The following is a 24,223-nucleotide window of genomic DNA, read 5'->3' as shown; positions in this document are numbered from 1 at the left end:
ATGTAAGAAATGAAGGCACGTTCTCGTAAGGTGATCACACAGGGATCGAGGGATCCGTAAAGTCTTGGTTTCGGGAAAAGGGGGTAGCGGGACAGTCTTGGTACCAACTGGTACGCAGAAGGTTCGAGGGGTCAGGCCGTGACAGCGTCAGCAGGGCCTCGATATTGTTCAGCGTTGATCCGGCCGCGACAGCGTCAGCAGGGCCTCGAAGGTGGTTCAGCTCGGTCAGGCCGCGACAGCGTCAGCAGGGCCTCGATATTGTTTAGCGTTGATCAGGCCGCGACAGCGTCAGCAGGGCCTCGAAGGTGGTTCAGCTCGGTCAGGCCGCGACAGCGTCAGCAGGGCCTCGAAGGTGTTTCAGCTCGGTCAGGCCGCGACAGCGTCAGCAGGGCCTCGAAGGTGGTTCAGCTTGGTTAGGCCGCGACAGCGTCAGCAGGGCCTCGAAGGTGGGTCAGCTTGATTAGGCCGCGACAGCGTCAGCAGGGCCTCGAAGGTGGTTCAGCTTGATTAGGCCGCGACAGCGTCAGCAGGGCCTCGAAGGTGGTTCAGCTTGATTAGGCCGCGACAGCGTCAGCAGGGCCTCGAAGGTTCCAGGTGCATGAGTTCGGATCGGGATCAGCCGCGACAAGGTCAGCAGGGCTTCGACTCCAAGATACAACTGGAGTCCCAATCCAGGGCTGGCCCAGATATAGGACTGGAGTCCTTTGATGTCCGGACCCTCGCGCCTGGGGGTCAAAGGGGCCGGGATGAAGGTGTCCAGGCACCCAGCAGGGGGGTGGAGCCAGCGCCCAGGGAGGCTGGAGGGCGATCGATACCAGGCGTCCGGGGGCGGCTGGAGGGCCATCGAAACTCCCCTCCTCCGGGATCCGCCAAGTGGCCACTCTACCACCCGGGAGGATCTTGGTGCCTCGATGTCGGGGCTTCGCTGGGGCCGGGGCCAGGGGTGGCTGCGGCCACGTGCTCAGGACGTGATGGGCCCAAGATGGAGTCGGGCCGGAAAGGGTGGCCTGGCATGGTCGCCAGACCGGCAGAGTTGGCGAGCAGGGTCCGCCGGGGTCCCGGGGGGGAGAGCCGTGGGTTGCCAGGGGGGCTGCTCTCGTCGATGGTTCGTGTTCAGGGGGGTCGACAGCGGGTCGATGGAGGGCCGATGTCGTCCAGGGGCCGCCATGCGGGAGGGGTAGGACCACGCCATGAGGCCGGGTCCAACAGTACATGTCCTGGTAGTGAAAAACTCCTAAATGTATTTGTCAGTACTGTGAGGCCTACCCGTTCCATAGGTAACATTTGGTTTCCTTATTACATGTAATAAGTGCTAACATTTGATTGGGGACAGATAGGCATTTCATGTTTGTCATCTGTGAAATTATAATAAAAAATCCTCTTTAATATTAGAGTCAGATTGTAAATCATAATTTTGAAAATGACACACTTTTATAAAGTTGCAATTTTCCTGCCCTTAGTCTTTTGGTGCCTGCAGCCTGTCTTAGGTCATATGACTGGGTGTACCTGGCAGTTGGACTTTGAGAATTCATCCCAGACAGTCACACCATAAAGGGATTAATTGTGCCTGAATAGGCCATCTGCTGGCAGGAAGGGGGCGGAGCTGGGCACAGCCCACTTGCAACTGAATAGGCTTGCCCTGCCTTCACACAAAGGACTTGTCACCACTGGATTGTTCCTGGAGGCAACTGGGGGCCAGGGTAAGGGAGTCAGGAAATCCCAAGCACTTCAAAGAGGAAGCTCTTGAACGTTCTCCCAACTTCAAAGAAGGCATCAGGTGTAAAAATCGGGCATTCAGATCCACACTTCAGTTCAATTTCTGGACCTCCAGATGGACTCTCAGAGGATTGCCTGCTGCTGTGTCCTGCTGTGTACTCCACAAGACTGCTTTACTGCACCTGAAAGGACTGCTTTGCTGTTTTGAGCCTGCCTTGGACCCTCAGAGGCCAGCCCTGCTTCTTTACCAGAACCCTGGATTACCAGAGTGATTTCTAGGGCTAGTTTGCTGGCCTCCTGTGTCACTTAGGCACTGGACCCTTAGTGTGGCCTTAGTTGAGCTATCCTGAAGTGTTTTGGCTCTTTGCAAAAGCAAACAGGCCAGTTTGTGCCAAGCCCCGCACCCTGCGCCACCTGCCAATTCGTAGTTCTAGCAACTGACTCTTCACGATAAAGCATCAACAGCTCGGGGTGACCACCAATTCGAACCACCAGCAATGACCGTCCGCTACACTGACAGGATCTTCATGCTCCAGCGACAACCGTCCACAACGACTGGTCGCTCTTCGTGCTACTTTGACAGCCATCTGCGATGCTCCTCCTGCTTTTGCGGCGCCTTCCACCATAAACAGGACTCTTTGAGCTGGACTGTGAAGGTAACTCTTTCAGCTTGACTAACCTGGTCCCTGTATCCAGCCACGTTCCATCGCGGTCAGTCTGAACTTGTGAGTTTCACCCGGACTCACATGGCCAGATAGCCGCAAGTGGGACTTAGTGCATTTTGGCAGTATTTTCACTTAAATCATAAAAAAATCAGAACTCCAGTTCCACTGATTTTTGTCATTTTGGGGTCAAATGCAGTTTTTAATTTAGCGTATGTTTCTAAGTTGGTGTAGAAATGTTATTGTGTCGTGTTCTCACTTTATTACTATTTGTGTGCTGCGTAAATCATTTACACATTACCCCTAAGTTTAGCCTGACTGCTTTATGTGCCTAGCTACCCAGGGTTAAGCACAGGTTAATTTAGTGACTTTTTGTGGTTCTCCCGGCCAGGGATTGTGGCTGTTACTTGACCAGGTTTCACACCCCAGTCAAACTACAACCCAATTTCTCACATGCTTTTTTACGTTTATTCTGCGTGGTTATTACTCATGTACTAAGCAACAGGATGCGACTATTAAAATAAACACTTTTAAATGTATAGTGTTGTCTCTTTGTGCAGTATGTCTGTGTGATGTGTTCTAAAGAACACAATTGGGTTTGAATTAACACTGGGTCCTGGACCCCTTTATGGGACTGTTAGTAACCCTGAGAGCATGGAAGCATGGACATCACACCGACAAGTGTATTAAATGGGGTTGTTCGGGGAACCTGAACTTTCATGTTTAAGCGTTGATGCACTGAACTAACTTCGGATAACCTTAGGTTGGAAAGCCAAACCTTGTAGAACTTGGCCAGAGGCATATTTCACAAAACTCTCTCAATCTCTCTCTCTCTCTCTCTCTCTCTCTCTCTCTCTCTCTCTCTCTCTCTCTCTCTCTCTCTCTCTCTCTCTCTCTCTCTGATAGAATTAATTGTCTCTGGTGCCACCTGTCCACTTTATCATTGCCTAAATTAAACACATAATAGGTCCTATCTTTCTGTCCTGAGAAAGGCCTGAATATTGTGTGGTGTCTAGAAGCATTAACTGCATGGAGGCAACATTAAACAAATACCTGAATTAGATTTAGATTTAGATTTAGTTTATTGTACAGTTAATAAAAACTCACAATTTTTAAAAACATACAGTTCTAAAAAACAATCAGTGGCAAGAATATTTCACTTAAAATAGCGGGTGGATTCCCCTTATTAGTTAATAAAAGCACAATTTGGTTTAGTACTGTCCTTAAGGGCGGCTGGATGCTAGCAGTTTTTTTGTTTTAGCTAGTGCTTCCGGTAGACCCTTCGGCTGTTTCTTTTAGTCTTTTGGCCACAATGTCAATAAATCTCGTTATTCTGCAATTTAACTGAGTTTCTCCGGGATTAAAGCAGAGCATCACAGCCTGTCTACAGCTTGTTATTCCCTTCTGATTCCATAGGGGCCGAAGCAGGGAGCGTCTTATGTCCAAGAGAGTTTTGCAGATGCAGATAATGTGCGTCAGGTCCTCTTTTCCAGAGCAGCAAAGTCTGCAGCTATTTGCTGCGTTTTCTCTTTTCCAGGGTGCTAAGTGAGGCCTTATGGGTATATTGCCAAGGCGCATATTGAGGAACTTATTTTTTATTGTATGAGTAAGGCCCGTCGTTAAGTACTGTTGTGGTTTAAGAGCTGTGTAGCCTTCCAACACCACCCATCCATGTGCTCTCTTGGCAAGAGTTGCTTTGTCCTCAATGGATGAGACCATCTTGGTGACTTTCAATACCGTTTTTTTGAAAGTCTTGGGGTCAGTTGCTGACTCCCATAAGTTTGTTAGTCCTAGGGTCTCCAGTGATTCCATTAGATAGTTCCTTGCTGGTGAATTATCTCTAATGGACAGTTCGGTCCAGAGGTGGGCGTTTAAGGATCCATGCTCAGCGTCTCTGATTTTCCGCCAGCTTTTAATATAAGCGCCTCTTCTCTCCACCGTTTGTTTCTGCAACCCGAATTCAAGACGAATTTGAGCGAGCGATGCATCGGTAGGCAGGTGGAATATTGCCCTGTAGACTCGACTGATGATATTGTCTAGTGTCGTTGCATCTTTGCCACACATGGGTTCGCTGCCATAGGTGAGCATTGGATGTAATCGAGCTCTTATTACCTGTAGTAGAGGGCCCAATGTCCGGTCGGGAAGAGCTTTCTGCAGCGACTTTATTGACAAGTGGAATGTCGTGCCCTTTCGTCGGATGGCCTCTAGTTGTTGTTTGAATGAGCCGTTGCGATCTAGTATGACACCCAGGTACTTGTAGGAGGTTACCTGCTCTAGCTTCTGTCCGTTCAGTAGCCATGTGAAGTTCCGTTTTCTGTGGTGATTTATTGTCATAATTTTAGTTTTATTTAGGTTGATTGTCAATTAATTTTTGGGGGAAAACGTATTGGTTTTGTCCAGCAGGTGTTGGAGGCCGATAGGGGACCGGCTAATAAGGACTAAATCATCTGCGTAGAGGAGATTTGACAGTGTGGTATTGCCCAGCCGTGGTGCAGGAGATTGAACTACCCGTAGCTCACCGGGGAGGTCTGCGAGGAAGAGGTTAAACAGCGTTGGGGCTAAGACGCAGCCTTGTTTTAATCCTTTGCTGGTCCCGATTTCCCGTGAGAGGTGCGTGCCAGGTCCCAGTTTTATCCTGACCCAGGTGTTACTGTGTAGCAGTATTAGCTGCTGTAGAAGTGGGCCTGGAATTCTCCAATCGCTCAGTTTCTGCCGGAGTTTGCAGCGGTCTACATGATCGAATGCAGCGCTGTAGTCGATAAAACACAGGAACAGAGAGGTCTTAGTGACTTTTACCGCGTCTGCCAGGAGAGTTAGCGCCATGATGTTTGTCGTGGTGCCCTGGCCACTACGAAATCCGGTTTGGGTTGCTGGGATGATATTCTTAGCGGTTGCCCAGGATGTCAGGTCTTCCAAAATGAGGCCCGCGTAATACTTTGCCTCGGTGTCGATCAAAGCTATGAGCCGATAGCTGCTTGGGTCGTTCCTGGGGCCCTTTTTATAAATCGGGCTTATTATCGAGCCTCTCCAGGATGTTGGTGTTGTTGTTAATTCCCTTATTTTATAAAAGACCGGTGACAAAATCTTGCTCCAGTAATCAGCGTCTTTTTTATATAGTATTGGCGGGATCCCATTTGGGCCAGGGGCCCCGTCTGGTTTGCCTTTTAAGATTTTTTTCCTTATCCTATCTGCTGTTTCTAGATGTATATTGTCCTCTGTATTTGCTGTTGAGTTGGTGGTTAATTCTGAGTCTATGCCCGCAGTTGGATTGTTGAGCAAGGAAGATTTCCCTTTCTTAGCTAAGGTCTCTTCGTTGTTGGGTGTACTGAAATTGTTGAGATTCTGGACAGCGTCGTCCGGCCAGTCTCCCCCTCTAGAACTGGCCGTTATTGGGTCGGCTGTATTGAAAGGTGCAGATAGGTATTTGGCCCAGTCAGGTTCAGATATGTTGGAGTCGATTCCCTTATGGCCTGGCTGTTGAAGGGAACGGATTATTTTCCAGAAGCTGGAGCTATTCTTCTGTTTTGAGCTGTGGACGATTTCTATCCATTGTTCTTAGCTTTGTTGTCTTTTCCTTTCCCAGGTCATCTTTTTTAGTTGTCTTTTTAGGATACGAAGCTCCTTTTGAGGGCTGTCATTTTTTGGTTCTTTTCGGAGCTTTTTCAAGGTCTTTTTTATATCGCGTTTTATATTTTTTATCTCAGGTGTTGTGCCTTTTCCATGTGAAGACCAAGTGGTGTTCCCTTTTTGGGTTTTCAGCTCAGTGGCATGTTTAGCTCCCAGTTCTGTTGTGAAGTATGCCCAGGCATCTAGCGGATTTGTGTTTAAGCAGGATGCCTGGTGCATGATTATTTTGGCACTAGTTGATAATTCCTCGATCTCTGTGGTCTTGCACCTTATTCGTTTGTAATTGGCAGTGTGTTCTGTGCCTATGTATCGTTTTTCCGTGGCTTTGTTCTCGCAGGACACACCTAGTTTGACTTCTAGGGGTAGATGATCGCTTGATGCGCTTTCTCCAATCTTGAATGAGCTGATTTTTCCATACAATGAGAGTGTCATTAACATGTAATCAAGATGTGAGGTCGTGCTCGTAGAGAAGTGTGTTGGAGGTGGTGGGGTGTCATCTTTAAAACGTCCGTTTAGTACTCTGAGGTTTAGCTGCTCGAGATCTCTCAATAGCTCAATTGAGGTTTTTGTATGTTTATTGGGAAACGGGTTTGTTTGGCTTGGAATGGCCCAGGCTGTGTCCATTTCCTTGGTCATGTCGTCTGATGGTTTTACTTCGAAGAGATGAAGGTTAAAGTCTCCTGCCACAAGTATGTTTTCCATTTCCCTTTCCTCCATGAGTCTTGTCAGTTCTTTGACGAGTTCCCTAGACCCCGAGTGTCTGTGCTTCGGGTGTAAATATATGTTGATGATGTACAGCTGTTGGGTTGCCTGGTTGTTTGTAATTGTTGCTGATAGCGCCTGTATTGCGTTTGGAGGTGTTAGGCTTACTTTTATCGTTTCCGTTGCCCCGATTGTTGATATCGAGGCAAATATCGCCAGGCCGCCAGAACTGTGACCATATTGAGAGCCTCTTGTTGCCGGGAGCATTTGGGTTGTGAAGCCTTGTAGTGGGATGTCGTTTGTTTCCCACGTTTCCTGAAGGAGGATCAGATCAAAAGATTTTAAATAATTTGAAATTTCAGGGTCCTCCAGTTTGTCTAAGAGGCCGTTGATGTTCCAAATACCTGAATTAATAAAAGCAATACTTTGTATAACTTAAATTAAAGCATGTACTGATTTCTGTTATCAAGCCTCCTACAGTGAGATTTCAAAGCACACCAAAAGAAATAGAGTTCATTTCTTAATAATGTGTTAATGGCCTTAAAAAAGGTGAAATATGTTGATATGATCTAATGCATTGATGAAGTGCCTATAAGTTTCTTGAAATTTCACTGGGGTGCACTGAATCCCTGAACTGTGCCATATGGATTTTCTTAAAAGCACAAGCATTGAAAACATAGTTTCAAAACTCAAGGAAAGATGTAAACAAAAAGGCTTATTTGGGTCTGTTGAATGATGTGCAGTAATACTTAAAGTATATAGATATATACAAATAACTTTTCAAAGGAAAATGCTGTCGTTTGTAAAGACTTACCCAAACAGCTCTTTAAACAATTCCATTCTTTTGTCTCTATTAATTACACCATTGTCCCACTGCTCATACTCCTTTTTGCTCATGGCGGGTCCCTTGCCTTACATACATTTACCATCCCTGGTTGCCACCAAGGAGCGGTACTTCTGAGCACGTTGTTGATCGTGTATAGGCACCGCCTTTGCATGGATATGGGGGAGCGAGGGTATAAGTCCAATGAGGAAAATAGCAGTTATTAGGATACTGTATTTAGGCTTGGGGCTCACCTTGATACTATTTCCACATTTTGCCTGACTAATTTGTTCCATGTTTTCTTTACTATTTACCTTTGCTGGATTGTTTACTGCAGCTAACTATTGAAAATGTTAATGTGCAAAGTTCAGGTTTCTCCTTACTTGCAGGTGCCATACCAGATCCCATCCTCTGCTATCCATTCACTTACTTCATAAACTGATTATACAGGTGTGTAACCCTCGCCTACAACCATCCACACCCCAGAGTTGTGAGCTCTGCACAGTCCACTGGCAGCTCTTTACAACTCTCACTTTTGCTCTATTTGATCAGTGACCTCCTCTACTCAACAATCTAGTCGTATGTAGAAAGGATGGTGAGCAGGAATCTCCTGATTACCCCATAGCTCAGCCAGGGATTGCCAAGCACCTACTCCAATCTTCTCTACTGTGTTACTGCAGAAAACACTCCCCTGCACGTTTAGAAAGACTTCTTTTAATCCCAGGGATGTAGTACACCTCACTCCTGTCTCCATTCCAGTACACAGTTAATATTTCACAGCAATGCAGTTGACAGTTTTGCATCTTTCTTTAAGTGTTGATTTCTTGACCCTACGTTGTTTACTGTGATTGCACTCTCATGCATGGTACATTCCCTTTCAGGCTGTCCGGTTATTACATCTGTATTTTCACTGAGAATAAAGCAGGAGAATGAAGACTGTCTAGAAAAGAAGACCGAACCTGAGAGAAAAGTTTCAGGTGAGTTTGTCATATGTGACTGGTTGTTATTAGGAGCAGATGAGGGGGTGAGCGCTCAGCAGCTGGGGAGATTCTGTTTAATTGTTTATAGATCTATGGCATGAACTATGGGGATTCTGCAAAAATACTGGCTTTAGGAGGACTCCAGGGCTACATCAGGTTTCTAAATACCTTTGGAACGTGTGAAAGTCTGAGACAGAAGCGGTACCCTGTATCATCTATTTGAATTTGTAACTTGTTTTCCATTAATCAGATCCAGCCCTCTCTAGAGAACCTCTAGAACTTGATGAAAAAGTTACACAAGGTACCGCTTTATACAATTCACCTCTGCCTCAAAGTACACCCTCATACAGTTCAGATTAATTAGCACAGTGTGTGATAAGGTCAATACCCAGTTTTGAAAGAGTTTCAATCAGTGCTTTAAATGGGGAAAAATAAGTGCAGGTACTCATTAAAATAGAGGTGTGGCAAGGGGGCGGGGATAGGGGCGGGGCTAAGGCCTAAATATATTCATACATGACTTCAGTACCAGTTGCAGCACATATTAAAACACACGAGAAATGCTTTTATGTAAAAAAAAAACCAGATTAACTCATTACACAAAATTAAAGTCATGATGACACTTTCACCTGAATGGTCGCTGCGCACCTGATTGACAGTGCAGGGTCTGTCTAGAGCCCCCATCCTGTTAATCACAGCGTGACATAAGCCCTGTCAACCCCCTGCAGTTTGGGGCTTTTCAAATGGGTGCTGCCGGAATCTTTACCAGCAACTCTGCAAATGGGTACTTCAGCCGAGTTAATTACAAGCACCTCGGAAGCAGAGCGGTCTCTGCCCTGGACTGGAGGAGAAAAGTAACCTGCGCCTGCCATGGATCAGGGTACCGGTACTCTCCCTGGCTACAGAGAAGTGCCGGTACTGACGGCAAAAAAAATCGGAAGTGCCGGTACTCAGTACCAGTGAGTACCGGCCCATTTAATGCACTGGTTTCAATCCATCTTTTTTTGGTGACTTTACTTTTTTTTTGTGTTTAAAGAGCTTTATTGAATCACATTAGAGAGATACATAGTAGTCGTAGTTAAGTAATGGAATACAAAGTATAACCAGCATTAAGAACAAATAGGAAAGCTATTTATATTTTATAACAACAATACGGGCAAGAAAATAAAAGAGAATAAAGGGAATAGGGAGGGATGGGGAGGGGCATACTCTTAATAAATTAAGAATGTGTTATATTGCATAATATTAAATGATTATAAAAACATGCTTATACTAATTAGAACAACGAACCAACAAGAATTAGTAAGAAAAGAACAGAGAAATTAAAACAATTATGGAGGTTTGAAATGTTCCGCACAAATGCAATAACTTTTTATATTCTTATCTAAATATGTTGTAACTGGTGACTTTACTTTTGTTACCTCCAGGCTGTCTAATTTGAACTTGCTAACAACCAAGCTGTCTGGTTTCTTGGGTGGGTGTTTAAGGCATATTAATTCTTATTGTGTAGTTAGATAGTAGTTCTTTGTCAACTGATTCAGTCAAAAACAAGTATCTGGATTTTTCTGCAGTTCTGAGTCTGGCAAATGTCTGGATTCTAATTGGTGATTCTGTTTGATGTTCATAAGGGACAGATGAAGCCTCTCAAGACCTGGCTTCATGCTCTATAGACAGAGTGGTTGTGGACGGTCGCTACAGCGCCTTGATGCCTTCGGGTAAATGTTGTACTCTAGAAATCTAAAATCAAATCAAATTGAAATCAAGTCAAATTGCTTGCTGTGTAAACAAGGATTCCAAAAGTTCAGAGCGTTTCCTGCATATTAATATTAATGAAAAATATGTGTTAATTCTGAAGCTGCTAAAAAACTATAATTAGATGTACCTCTGCTGCTAGCTCTTAAATAGCACAAAATACTTTTTTCTTCCTCCAGCAAACAGGTGGGCAGTAGCTGCAGAAAACTGCCTACTACTTGCAAGTTACAACATATATCTGCTCCGGACGCTTGAAATGGTGAGCCCCACATGTATCAAATTTGGAAATAGCGATGACCTAATTGCGAATTTCTATGGATCGCTATTAGGTAATCACTATTCCCAATGTCTGAAACTCTGAGTTTCATATAGTAATTCCTAGTGGGTCACAAATCAACCAACCTCATGAATATTAATGGGGTAGGTCGCAATTTGTGACCCATTGGGAATCGCTAAAATCACTGGGATGGTGGCCTGTTGGAATCAGCAGATCACCATGCTCTTGATTGCTTTTAAATAAAGCAAGCAGTTTCTTTAAGTGCAGCAGGCACTGGTCCGTGGGACCATTGCCTGCTCTCAAACAACATTTTCACCATCATTTCCAAAGGGAAAGGGGTCCCTTGAAGTTGGTGGTAAAATGTGAATGTTTTGCAACCACATGCACCGTCACAAAACATTCATACATACTGCTGGGATTCGGCATTTGAAGGGATGCCCTAAACACGCAACTTCCAAATACCGAATCACAAACCCATTTTGCGATTTGGTAACAGGTTACAGAATCGCAAAACAGGTTTTGATACATGGGAAAAGCCTTTTTTGCTTTCGCAAATGGGCGAATTCTGCGAATCGCAAAATTGCTTGATTCATGTGGGCCTGAGTCTCTAATTCCCGGAAACACTCATCTGTAGGAAGTGCATGCTCCTCTGGCTTCTTCTCTCTGGGATTGGAGTCGCTAATCTGCAGGATACACTTATAATGTCTACGCTGTCACATTAACCAATTGAGCTGTCTTGATAGCAGCTGGCTCAAAACACAGGAGAGGAAGACAAATGTCTAAACGAGCCCTACTCATGTTTCGGAGGTTTCAATTTATTGGAGAATGGGCTATTTCCTGTACACCAATGCTACAGAGAAAATTTAGGGCTAGGATAGAGTTAACTACTTGTATGACATTTACTAGACAGCCATGAAATGTCCCCCTTTATTTTATCCATAGTATAAATGGCGACTTAGTCAAGCATACCTCTTACGTGACAGGCATTCCCTCTCTAATAGTCACCCTTCCTTTGGAGGTTCTGGTCTGAGATTAAACATCTTCTTTGTAATACTAACCACTTTTGTTTTACAATACTTACTGCAGAAGGATGATTGCCCATTAAATCCTTGTTTAGCTCTCCTCTTCAGCATCATCCCCAATGCTCCCTTACAGATATACCTTCATGTTCACTGCTGCTCTTTCTCGCTTTGAAGTTAAGATCTGTAGTAAGGAATTAAAAATAAATTATTGCCATGTACCTGCACTTCATTTGAAAATTCAAGGTCTCTGGGGATTTATTTTTATGTTACCCCAATCTTTTCTGGTGGTCAAAATGGTTAACCAAGACCAGTAAATCAGCAAATATTTGGAGAAGGACATGTGTGTTTACTAGGAACTCAACAAAATCAACCGTGGGTAGACATAGAAACACCTATAAATAGGCTTTCCTGTTTTCAGTTTCTATTTTAGGTAAATTCTGGTGGGGTTTTTTCAGTTTTTTCAATACCTTAAAAAACAGTGGTTTTCATTGGTTACACATTTTGGCGCCATTAAAAACAACAGAAACAGTGTTTTTCCGGTGTTTATGGAATTTTAATTTAATTTTAAATATTGCTTACTTTCTGCACTGATAGTGCATGTGTATAGGTGGCGTGTGCACAGGGTATATGAGGACCAAATACATTTTTACTGCACCAGAATGGACTACAAAGTCAATAGCATTCGTCATTAACTCTGAAGATTGTAAAGATGCTTTCAGCATACTATCTAGCAAATGACAAGGATCCCTCACATGGAAGCACTTTAGCTCAGGTATCGATTTTGACAGGCCATCATACAACGCTTTTATATACGTAGCTGAATTACTGCAAATACAAACAATATCGCTCCAATCTTTATTGAGCTTAGTAGGAACTTTTTTCAGCAGCATTGCAAGTGATACTGTGTTCCATGTTTACCAAACGCCTGGTGTCATGGTGAAACACTATCTCATATGCTTGGTGACAACATTCTTTTCACATATACCTGTCACTACATCTTGCATTGAATGTTAAAGACTGGAGTGTTTGGTAATTCACTTACAATCAATACTGACTCACTAGAAAAAGGGGGCTAATGTATCAAAGGATTTCACCCATTCTCTGTCTGTGGGTAAATGTGATGCTACATATTAGGAAAGATTCTTATGAAACCAGCCATTTTATCTATCAGTGAAATCAAATGTAGCCAAATGTTCAAATATGATTTTGATATTTCCCGATTCTCTACAGTTTATAAAATAACTAAATAAGACCTAAAACATGCTTCTAAACACTGCATCTTTAGACCAAAGACCCCAAAACTGAAAAAAGCAGACAGAATAAGAGACAATGTTTTAGTGACATCCCTAGACAACAAAACTCAGGCAAAATAATGCTAGCCCAGTCTTTCTTTTTTTTTTTTAATTTCTTTTTATTAAAGTGAAAAACATGTAAACATAAAAGAAAAAACAGCACAAGGCAGTACATTCATAAATGTGTCACATCAATGCGAGGATAAGGACATACAAATGCAATACAGATGGCAGAAGCACGGGAGAGGCAGGGGAGAGGAAGTCTGGAACAGGAGAAATGCTTAAATGATTGCGGAGGAAACATCAGGTTGGGAGGGAAGCAGTTCAGTCTCTAAATCCGCGTGGGGGGGAGCACATATCTAGCCCAGTCTTTCTTGATGCTACCTTGTATAGCAAAGTTACATTGGATTGGCCCCTTCAGGAAGAAATACAAATGTCTTTCACTCATCTTTTACTTTCTTTGAATGGCATTTACTTTGTGGTTGCAAAGGTGTTTTTTCAGTGTTTATATGTTTACCCCGGTGATGGCTATTTTCCTTTTGGTGGGGTTTTATCAGTTATAATAGGTTTAAACCTAAAACTAGATAGCCTACCTATATAATATCTACACATGTCCCTTGTTTTACAGATTTACTCAGTACGGCAAACGGTCTACCTGGGGTGGGAGACAGAGATAGAAACTAGTTACCTGAAAACTGCATTGGTCTTTGTGTAACATATTATGTAGTCTAATGCTTTTTTGTCCAAAGGTTTCTCATATGTGTTAGTTAATGTGTGTAAAATATTTTGTAGTCTAAAGCTTTTTTGTGCAAAGTTTTCACTAATGTGTTAATGTTATTTTCTTTAAAGCCACTTATGTTCCAGTTATTACATCGGTGTTGCCCCTAAATCTAAAGATAAATCAAGAAACACGTTTGCAGAAGGAGACAGAGCCTTTGAGAAAAAGCACAGGTAAGAACATGGAGGACATTTTTCCCCAGGCATACTTATTACAGCTCTAGGTCCGAATGTCTGCTAACCACTGTGTGAAGGTGGAGAATGAACAAATTACATTCTACCCATCTCTCTCTGCAATTCGATCCAGTAGCTCCATCAAGGGGGATTCTGGTGACATAAACCACGGGGACGAAGATGGCATTATGCACCATATTACACATTACGTACTGAGTATCTTTTATATCACTGTTTCTTTTGGAGTAGTTTTCTAACTTGAAAGTGCTGTTCTATCAAACTGGAAAATGTTTATCGAAAATAGCGTTTGGTTATTTCTAAGGTGTGAGAAAGTGCCCTCTTTTATGCATGGTATGCCCCCACTTTTTGCTGAATTGCTGATGGTCTTTTACTGAGTGCGACCTGGCCTCCTGCTAATCAGGTACCTAGGGCCTATGATCCTTCCCTAAAATTGCATTGAAGCCTAAACCCAATTGGAATCTCTGGCCACATGTCAGCCCCTGGTAAATAGTACCCAGGGCACTGTCACCAGAGAAGGCCTCTAAGGGCTGCAGCACTTATTGTGCCACCCTTGGAGGTCCTGTACCCTGACACACACACACTGCCTTTGCAGGCTGCGTGTCTTGGTGCAGAACAAAGTGAAGAGTCGAATGGCACACATCTCTGTGTGCCATGCCTACAAATCACTGCCCTGGCATAGACCAGTAACCCCTCTGGCAGGGTGCACTATAACAGTGGTGAGGGTACAGGTGCATAAGCCCTGTACCCCTACAGTGCCCAAGCTCATACTTGGGCATTGTAAGTGCAGTGCTGCCATTAAGAGTGTATGGTGCTGGGAGTTTGTCATTACGAACTCCACAACACCATAATGGCTACACTGAAGACTGGAAAGTTTGGTATCAAACTTCTCAGCACATTAAACCCACACTGATGCCAGTGTGGGATTTAATGTAAAATGCACAACAGATGGCATCTTGAATGTGCCCCCTAAAACTCGACCAACTTCTAGTGACCCGACTGAGTGGCTGCTTAGGCTGCCACCAACAGACATGTTTCTGGACCCCTGGGTCGAGAGCCTGCTGCTCTCGGGCCTGAAATAATGCACATCCTGGGACGAGGTGCCAAGCCTACTCCCCCAGGATGGGCAGGGTTCACGAAGGGGAAGCTTCAAAGGCATGCCGCCTTTGTAAGCCTCTCTAGACCATTTGCTTCTTTCACACTGCACCCGCCGAACCCGGCCCGAGCTCGAGTGGAAAAACACCACGAGGAGGTCCGGCGATCCCTGACCTGCCTCAAGCCTCCAGCCGACGCCTGCAGCCTAAATCAGATAGCCCCCCTGACCGCCAGAGCGGGTAAGAAGATCCGACCCCAAAAGGCACCCCTGCACTGGACTACCCACGGCCATGTGCCCCAAAACCGAAGGTGCCTAACCAACCCTTACCTTCCCAACTTACCTCTCGAAGTGATGGTCGCACCCAGAAGTCCTTTGTCTCCCTGCCTGCAGTGCTTTTGCAAACTTGAGGTTCTTGTAGTATCTCACAGATGACTCAAGTCCAGTAGAGTAGATTTAGGTAGGATTCTTTATTTCCAGCCACCGCATACAGGAACACCCAACACGAACAGTCTCCCAGCAGTAATGACAACCAAGAGAATTCTAACCACATAAGTCTGTTTTATAATTGTAGAATGTTAATACAATTCTGATATTGGCTTGTAACTTATCCATTAAGCACAATACTACACAATACCCCCTTAAAAAGGAAAACAAAAAAACACATTTAACTGCAATCGAACATTTCTAGACATTTGGGTTCTTAGCAATCCTCCCACTAAAAGTTTTCATAACACTCTTATCACAGACTTTGGAGAATATTGTACATTTTCATCTAATACAGGATCGAGATTGGAAAAAATATCTTGCGTGTCAGCAAGTTCAGCAACAACATCAGTAAAATCTGAATTTTTAATATTCTGGGTGGTGTCTAAGGTATCCAACCACAAAAATGTTTTATTCTCATACACATTTTCTATTTTACTATTAGATGTAACTGATGCCAGGCGGCTAAAGTGCCAAACTTCACCATTCTGTAACAAAGAAGTGTTATTCATGACCTTTACAACAAGTTTGGGCTTGCTAAATTTACTTTCTCCTTTGGGAACTTTTTTAGCATTTTTTACACGGGCCCATTGACCCTCACACAAATTTAGTTGCTTGGTGCCATGATTTTGGTCATAGTAGATTTTGTTTTTCAATTGAGATTCTTTCAGCCGCGGCCGGTAGTGGGAGTACCGGCCGGGCGGTGACGTGGGGAGGGGGAGGGGCAGGGTGGGGGGTAGTAATGCATGGATTACGGAGTTTAACAGGTAAGTAAACATATAAATAAATCAAACGAATTTTGTTGCGTGCACTGCATCGCATTGGGTGATGCAGTGCTTGCAACGAAATTCGTTTTATTTATTTATATGTTTAGTTACCTGTTAAACTCCATAATCCATACATTACTACCCCCCACCCTGCCCCTCCCCACGTCACCGCCCAGCCGGTACTCCCACTACCGGCCGCAGCTGGATTCCTTGATATATTCTCTCACCGCCGGTATATCACACTGAATCATTCCATTCCTATGCAACCAACCAGGATTAATTTTAGAATGCGAAATCCTGCCTCTCATTAAGGAGAAAGGACTTTTGCCAATAGTACTATGGATAGTGCTTCTGTAGGCCCAAAGCAACTTCTTTAACTCCTCCTCCCAAGATTAATTACTTCTATTGGCAAGTTGAAGAACCCCTTTAATACTGCGGTTGGCCCTTGCAAAAAATACAATTTCCGTTGGGATGATATATAGCAGTGAACTGTTGTTGAATACCAGAAGCTGTAAAATAATTCTTCATTTCCAAAGATTTATATTGTACACCATTATCAGATAATATAAACTTAGGAAACCCTTCCCTCAAGAAAATATCATCTAAGAATGAGATTACAGTTTTGGTATTTATAACATTCACTACACATACTTCTAACCACCTGGAAAAGGTGTCTACAAGAACTAAAATGTACATCTGAGAACCATCTTGCCATGAGACTGGTCCCATGAAGTCTATAGCAACTACTTCCCAGGGACATTTCGGGCAATGAGGAGATGCCAATGGTGAATTGAAAGTTTTAATAGTTTTATCAGACATTTCACATTTGATGCATTGATGACGCGCGGGACCACTAGCTCAATTTTACCATATTCACTTTGAGCCCATAAAACATTCACACTTTGAACTAGTAGTCCTGCGTTTCTATTACTACTGACAGCCTATCAGTACTTTGAGTCCTTTTAGGACTTATACCTGTAAACCATGACTTACCAATCCTTGTCACCTTTGCTATAAGTCCTAGGGATCGAAAAAGGGAGTTAGCATAATAGGTAGCATTAACAATTTTACCTTTCCTGTAATAACCACAGACTCGGCAGAAGTTATAAACACTTTATCTATGCAAGTTTCGGTGAGTCGTTAACCAAATTACAGAGACCATAAATTTCATAATTAAGAATATGATTAATAAAATATAAAGTTTGCAAGAAATCACAGTAACACCTTTAAACATTGGTACCTGGGAAGGGTGAGAAAGGGAAATAGCACAAGGACATTCCACATGGATTATATTTACCTAGAATGGTGCAAGACCAATCCTGGCCACGGACTGGGACAAAGACAGAGCTCCCGACTAATCAGGTGCCCACGGGACAAGATCGGTGCAGATCAGGACAAGGGACCGCCGCTAAGTGCAATACCAGCGTCACACCCCTCTCTAGCCAAATTTGGCACCTCGACTGGGTAATCGATAATCTCCCTCAGCAACACCTCGATTCTTCTCACTGAGTGCTCTGCCAGATTTTGTTGTAAGCAGTTGGCAGGGGCTGGACCATCAGTCGTCGCCAAAACAATGTAGTATCTCACAGATGACTCAAGTCCAGTAAAGTAGATTTAGGTAGGACTCTTTATTTCCAGCCCCCACATAAAGGAACATCCAACGCGAACAGTCGCCCAGCAGTAATGACAGCCAGGAGAATTCTAACGACATAAGACTATTGTATAATTCTAGAATGTTAATACAATTCTAATATTGGCTTGTAACTTACCCATTAAGCACACTACTATAGTTCTCCATTTAAAACAACAGGGCATCCGACCTCGAAACAACACCCTGCACCCTGTCGCCCTAGTGCCGCTGAGGGTGCACCTTTTGTTCTACTTTGTTTCCCCATTTGCCATGACCTAAACCCTCGGAGCTTTGCTCCTACAACCCAGTGTCCTGCTTGCCAGCAGCCACCATCCGGAGGCCCCCTATCGTATAACATTGGGCCTCAACACTCTGCACCCGGCTGCCCTAGTGCCGCTGAGGGTATAACAAGAGTGCATCACTGACCCTGGGGGACCCCTGAGTCTAACCCCAGAACCTTAACTCCCACAGTCGATAACTTACCTGTGAACCGATAACCTATTTTTCCTCCATCGGATAACATTGACAATTTTCTTCCAAAAAGTTGCCAAGTGTGGAATATGGAAATCTATAAACATTCTTTAAAAATCGCACAAATAGCCAAAACTTATTTACTTACCTGTTTGCAGGAAATGACCCAGTGCTGAATCTAGGTATCCAAGAAAACGGCGATGGGCCTTGGCTCGAACTCAGCAATGCTGAGCCAAATAACTATAGTACAGCACAAATGCCAATACTGAGCTTTACTCCTAGAACATTTTCAACCGGCTTTATGAATAAAACATAAGAGTCTACTTTTCAAATTGCACCAATCCAATGGTTTATTCTACTTTTTTGCCTTCATTATTTTTGCAAAAATGTGATTCTTTGTGCATAACAATACGTTGAAAATATATACAGAGAAAATATATATGTACACAATCCAATCCAAATTCCTCACTCTACAGACTGACACACCATCCCTTTGTCCACACATTTGGCCAAAACATACAATCCACATTCAAACTTCAAACATCCATCCTACAAAATGGTCCCAATGTCAACAACACCAGAGAATGAAGCACATTTTTAAATACAACAATTTCCTCAGGTTTGTGTATTTTCTAACATGATACAAATTCAAAAATGTGCCCTCCTATTTACAACAATGTATTCTATGTGACCTGGGACCAGGTCGGTCGACGCGTTTCGAACCCGAGTATTAATGGGGTTCTCCTCAGGACCAACCGACTCGTAGAGTCTGTTGGTCCTGAGGAGAACCCCATTAATGTGTATAGAACAGCACAAATGCCAATACTGAGGTTTTCTAGGAGTAAAGCTCAGTATTGGCATTTTTGCTGTTCTAAAGAATCTAGGTATCCAGCATTGCGTTAGAAAAGTAACGTAAAAAGTAACTTACCTGTAACTTACTGAAAAAACCTATTCATTTCAATGTACTGTATTTGCTAAGTGTTGCAACCTATTGCATCCCCTGTAAATAAAACAAAGTACAAATTCTATTGTATTTTCAAACTCTTCTATATTGAGCAACTTTTTACTGAAAAGTATTTAACGCTTACCTGTGCCAGGCTTGCTTGGTTCTAAAAATAAAACCATATATATTTTTATGCAAAAACAATTGGCCTAAAGTTCAGTTCTTGAGTGTGTGAATTCATTTGCTGACTGAGTGTGTATCTCAAATGCTTAACACTGTCCTCTGATACTGCCTTACTGCTAGAGCACTCTACCACAAATATAGAGTAAGGTTCTATCTAACTTTAACCTCTGCCTACCTCTGGGGTCACCTGGACTCTATACACACTATACCTCTTTTTGGTGTAGTTTATACAGAGCCAGTTTCCTACATAAGGGTACATATTTCATTGTGTAGTTAAAAAGATAATTTTTGTGAAAACATCAGGGTCCAGTTGAAATGTTCAACCTGGACTATATGCTGTGTGTGCTTGAGGGGAGGTACTGTCCGAGTTTCTGACTGTTACAAGGACACAGCAATAGAAGATTGGGGCAGCAAAATGAGTTTTCAATTTAGAATCCTCTTGTCTTTTCGGCTGTGTTTGGGATTTGTATCTGAGCAAATAGTTTACTGCTTTTTTGATAAATTCCTCTCAAAATTAGACCGACAATGTATTCTCTATTAGGATATTTAATGGCAGCAAGTGTTAGATAAATCCCTCAGTTTGTAAATAGGTGAATACTTTGTAGTGATATGACAGTCCTTCACTTCGAGATCCATGAACTTTATCTTGACATTGTATGTACCATACCCAATGGTTTAATCTGTATGTTTGTATATATATGTGACACAAATATAGTATCATTTGTCTGTAGGCTTCACACAATGTAAAGAGTGTGCACTTTGTAGGCAGCAGGGACAGGCCTGCAGGGATTGCCCTGAGTGCAAGAGTTGCAGCAGGGACAGACATCGTCTCAGAAAGCTGAAACTGGCCACATATTTGTTTATTCAGGGGTTCATTATAGTGCACACTGCAAAGCGAATCATTACTAGGAGCTCCATTTTGAAGAGCACAGACAAATGTCTTCAAAAACTGCCTCCGCATTGTAGTCTTCAGTGAGACTGAATAAGTAAGTCTCTGAGCTAGAAGGAGAACTGAGATAGGATAGAATGCTCCTGGAGTTTTAAGAGTAAGACTGAACAATGGACATCTCTGAGTTGCAGTAGAGCAAAGAAGTTTAGGTAAAAGAGGGGAGATAATAACCTTTTTCTATACATCTGTTTATAGTTTTTTTGCGTTTGAAATTTAACAAAACATCGCAACAGCAAGGCAGTGTATCCATTGTCAATGAACAACCATTGTTCATAACCAGCCCAGTACCAGCCACAGTACAATATCCGACATTAAGTTTCAGAAAGGTCTCAGGCTCCATTAAGTGTAGATTCCAAAAGGTGATTGGCGGCACAGCCTCTCCATTTAATACATTTCCTGTTCTGTCTTACAGCAGTAATCCAGTCCTCTCCACCAGACTGTTACACTGGTGTAGGAGACGGAGGTGGGGGGAGGGGGTGGAGACCGCCAACATCTGTCAATGTCTCTCTTGGCTACCAAATACCTGATTCCTGCCAGCAGGTGCTGGTGTCTCGTGATCACCCAGCCGTCAGTTATCCCCAACAGGACCCCCTTTGGTTCCAGGCTCTCTAGCCTGAATGAGGTGTGTGATTCTAGTGTGGATTGTGTTCCGTTATACAGTTATGACCGGGGAGGTCGATATGAGGTAGAAAAAGGGCTATTCAGGGTCCCAACAACGCCTGCTGTGCGGTGACTCGGCTCGCCCCATTTTCCAAAGCCGGTCTGGACTGTAATATGTAGGGTGAAAGTAATTGAATTGAATTCATCTGAGAGTATAGGATAGTCAGTTAAGACAAAAACATTTTAGCCTTGCGCCAGTCATCCCTTTCCAGTTCCCCAACATCCCCCACCCACCTCTCATGGAGAGTATTGATGGGGTTTCCAGAGGTCACCCAATGTTGAAATCCTAATTATGTCCCACCCACGAAAGCCCGTCATTTGGGTGACAAGTTTTAGCCAGTGTAGTAGGGGAGAGGAGTAGTTTTTCCCTGTCATTTGATAGAGGGTAGGGCTTCTATCGAGCATAGAAAGGGGATCCTGGAAACCTGGGTAAGGGACGTGGGGAGACGGTTGCCATACATCAATCTGTGCACTCCCCAATAAGCAAAGGTTGATAGCTTTATGTGCCAGGCGGACTGATGGTGGTCGCCAAAGAGCCAGGTTCACCGGGGGGATCATCTGCATCGCCCAGTAGTATAAACGGAGAACCGGTGCACTGAGGCGGCCCCTGTAACCTAGAGCTGTACACTTAGCGTACGCTACTCTTGGGGGTCTTCTCTGCCCAATAGAACCTTGTCGCCATAAATTGGACCTCATAGGAAGTATGTATGGATGGTTTTTTAACACATACAGATAGTTGGCAAGCACCATCATCTTATAGAGCACCACTGGGCCTGGTAGGTACTGGGAAAGGTTCAAATCACTTCACACCCACATTGAGATAAGGACTAGGTTGTGGTCTCAGGCAACATGTGGGTCTTGGGCAATATTTATACATTGACATCCTGCTTGTGGTCGATTGCCCAATGAAAGCCTTGTAGCTGTGATTTGACGCTAATTGATGCTGCCAGGGGCTCCATCAACTGTCTAAAGAGTAAAGGCATGATAGGGCAGCCCTGCCTCATGCTTCGTTGAATCAGGAAGGAGGATGAAAACACTATTGAATCATGTCCACATGCATTGGGAATCCTAAAGAGCCCCAATCAAGGCCAGGAACTTCAATCTAAAGTATGCGGAGGAAAAAAGGCCAGTGAACTATATTTAATGGTTTTCGTAGTCAACAAGAAGCATCACTGCCGGGCCCTGCATCCTGTCAATCTGCAAAAGGGCTACCTGAATCCTACGCAGGCAGTATCTTGTACCTCTGGCAGGCATAAAGCCGTTTTGGTCTGATCCAGCAGGACACCAACCTGCGGACAAATATCACTAAAATACACACATTCGGGCCCATAAACCTCACTCACTTACAATGTCCGGTTGATGAAACCTCGCTGGAGATCAATTTTTATGGCTTTTCTATATGTCCGATTTGTCTGACAGCTTGAGCCTATTTAATTACTAAGCCTTTTCTTATACATGGATCTATTTTAGTTGATTAGTGTAGGAAATTTATCACAGAGGTATTTACCTGTTTTATTCATTAATTGACCACAGACCCAGTTTAGATTTTAAGTTTTATCTTAATTTTAGTAATCAAATACAAATTACAGTGTTAACTCCATTATTCTGAAGAGGTAAGGTTCGGCTACCTAAATTAAACTATAATTTTAATGACGAGTACCTCAGGAAAAGAAGATAGAGAGAAAAGGCACATTGACAAAATACACAGATTATATTTACCTAGGATGGTGGAAGATCAGACTCCTCTGGCTAAGAGTTTGTGCCCCTTGGAAAAGTAACAGGTGACAAGTTCAGGACAGGATTAGGACAGGGCAGATCAACTCTTCTGGATTTAACGCCAGCGTCAAACCCCTCTCTGATGCTAACTTCCTCCTCGATTCTTCCACAAAAACTCCTTCCTAGTTCTATCACCTCCTTGATTCTTTGCGCAAAACTCCTTCCTAATTTATTATTTTAAAATTCTAAGTCTGCCTTCAGGTATTTCGATCAGCATTCAGATAGCATCTCTATCTCTCAGCGTTCGGGCAGCGATCAAGCTTCCTCATCTAACTAACTACTTCAATTATACGTTTTGTTGACATGTTCCATCCCCAAATGTTTCAAACTTGTGAAGACTCCTAATTCTAATTTGACAAGCCAAAGGGGATGATCATCACACCATGCTAAGTTTATGACTTTTTCTTAAGAGCATTGTTTTATGTTCCCGCCCATTAATTTGTTTCTCCCAAGCATTATTTCCCACCCGTTTTTATAATGACTTTATAACATTGTAATACATTTGTCCATTTAGTCTTCAGGATGTTCCGTCATCTCTCAGGACATGGGAAAGGGTTGTCCTTGATCGCGTTCCAAGACTTGAGATCATGACTCCAGAGTTGCTTCCAATGCGCCTGGGCGCACGGACCACATGGTTATTAGCCTCATCTCTTTTTTAGGCCCAAATACGAACTAACAGAGCAGTCAAAAAGACAAGATGTTAGATTCAAATAAAATGGTTTCACTGTATACCACTTATCTCTACTCTAATCCCATTTAATAAAAATAATTCTTTATGCATTAGGACTTAGTATAACATACAGTTCTGTTTCAAGCAGAGCAGATGCTTAGCATGTGAGTTCTGAAGCGGCCATATTTAGTATTACCGCACAGAAGCAAAGCTTACCCTCCAAGCGTTATGACATCATGCAGTTGGTGCATGCGCAGTTTATTTCCCGCGTTTTAGCAGCCATTTTAGTTCCATTTGGGTTACTTGCTAGTAGACACATAGGCAAGCTTCCCCTTATTCTAATATGTGTACGAAATCCATGTAAACTTAGTACCACAAACAATTATTAGTAATTTATTATGATTTTATGAGAGGATTTATCCAGCAAGTTGCTTATATGCAAATCCTTTCTCCATCAGGTCTTTGTGTACTACTTACGTGATAATGCCTAAACGTCTGGTAGCCAGTATTTTCGCCAGGAGTTTACATTCCACATCAAACAGGGAAATGGGTCTATAAGAAGAACAAAGCTCTAGCAGCTTGCAGACTTAAGTATGCAGGTGATGGTGGCGATCCTGAGGTCTGCTCGGAGCGAGCCTGTGCGGTCTATGTCAGCAAAGAGGCTTAGAAGATGTGGGGATAAGAGGGACGAGAACTTCTTGTAAAATGTAATAGGGGACCGTTAAGTCTTGGTGTTTTTACCTGACGGAGAGGCGACAATGGCGGCCTGGAGTTCT

The 24,223-nt window shown here is 43.3% G+C and overlaps 1 protein-coding gene across 1 annotated transcript in view; it reads left to right on the top strand.

Annotated features, from left to right (window-relative positions):
• The window catches only part of LOC144781504 (uncharacterized), a 119,933-nt gene that overhangs the window by 32,238 nt on the left and 63,472 nt on the right, over positions 1-24,223 (top strand). Inside the window, exons 3-4 of the mRNA XM_078660389.1 lie at positions 8,412-8,507; positions 13,700-13,801. Of these exons, the coding sequence (XP_078516515.1) occupies positions 8,412-8,507; positions 13,700-13,801 (198 nt within the window). The remainder of the gene's footprint in view (positions 1-8,411; positions 8,508-13,699; positions 13,802-24,223) is intronic.

The sequence above is a fragment of the Lissotriton helveticus genome, chromosome 9 (assembly GCF_964261635.1).
Source record: "Lissotriton helveticus chromosome 9, aLisHel1.1, whole genome shotgun sequence".
In the NCBI taxonomy this organism is placed as follows: domain Eukaryota; kingdom Metazoa; phylum Chordata; class Amphibia; order Caudata; family Salamandridae; genus Lissotriton; species Lissotriton helveticus.
Note: the sequence above shows the minus strand (reverse complement) of the source record. Positions and strands in the feature narration are given on the sequence as shown.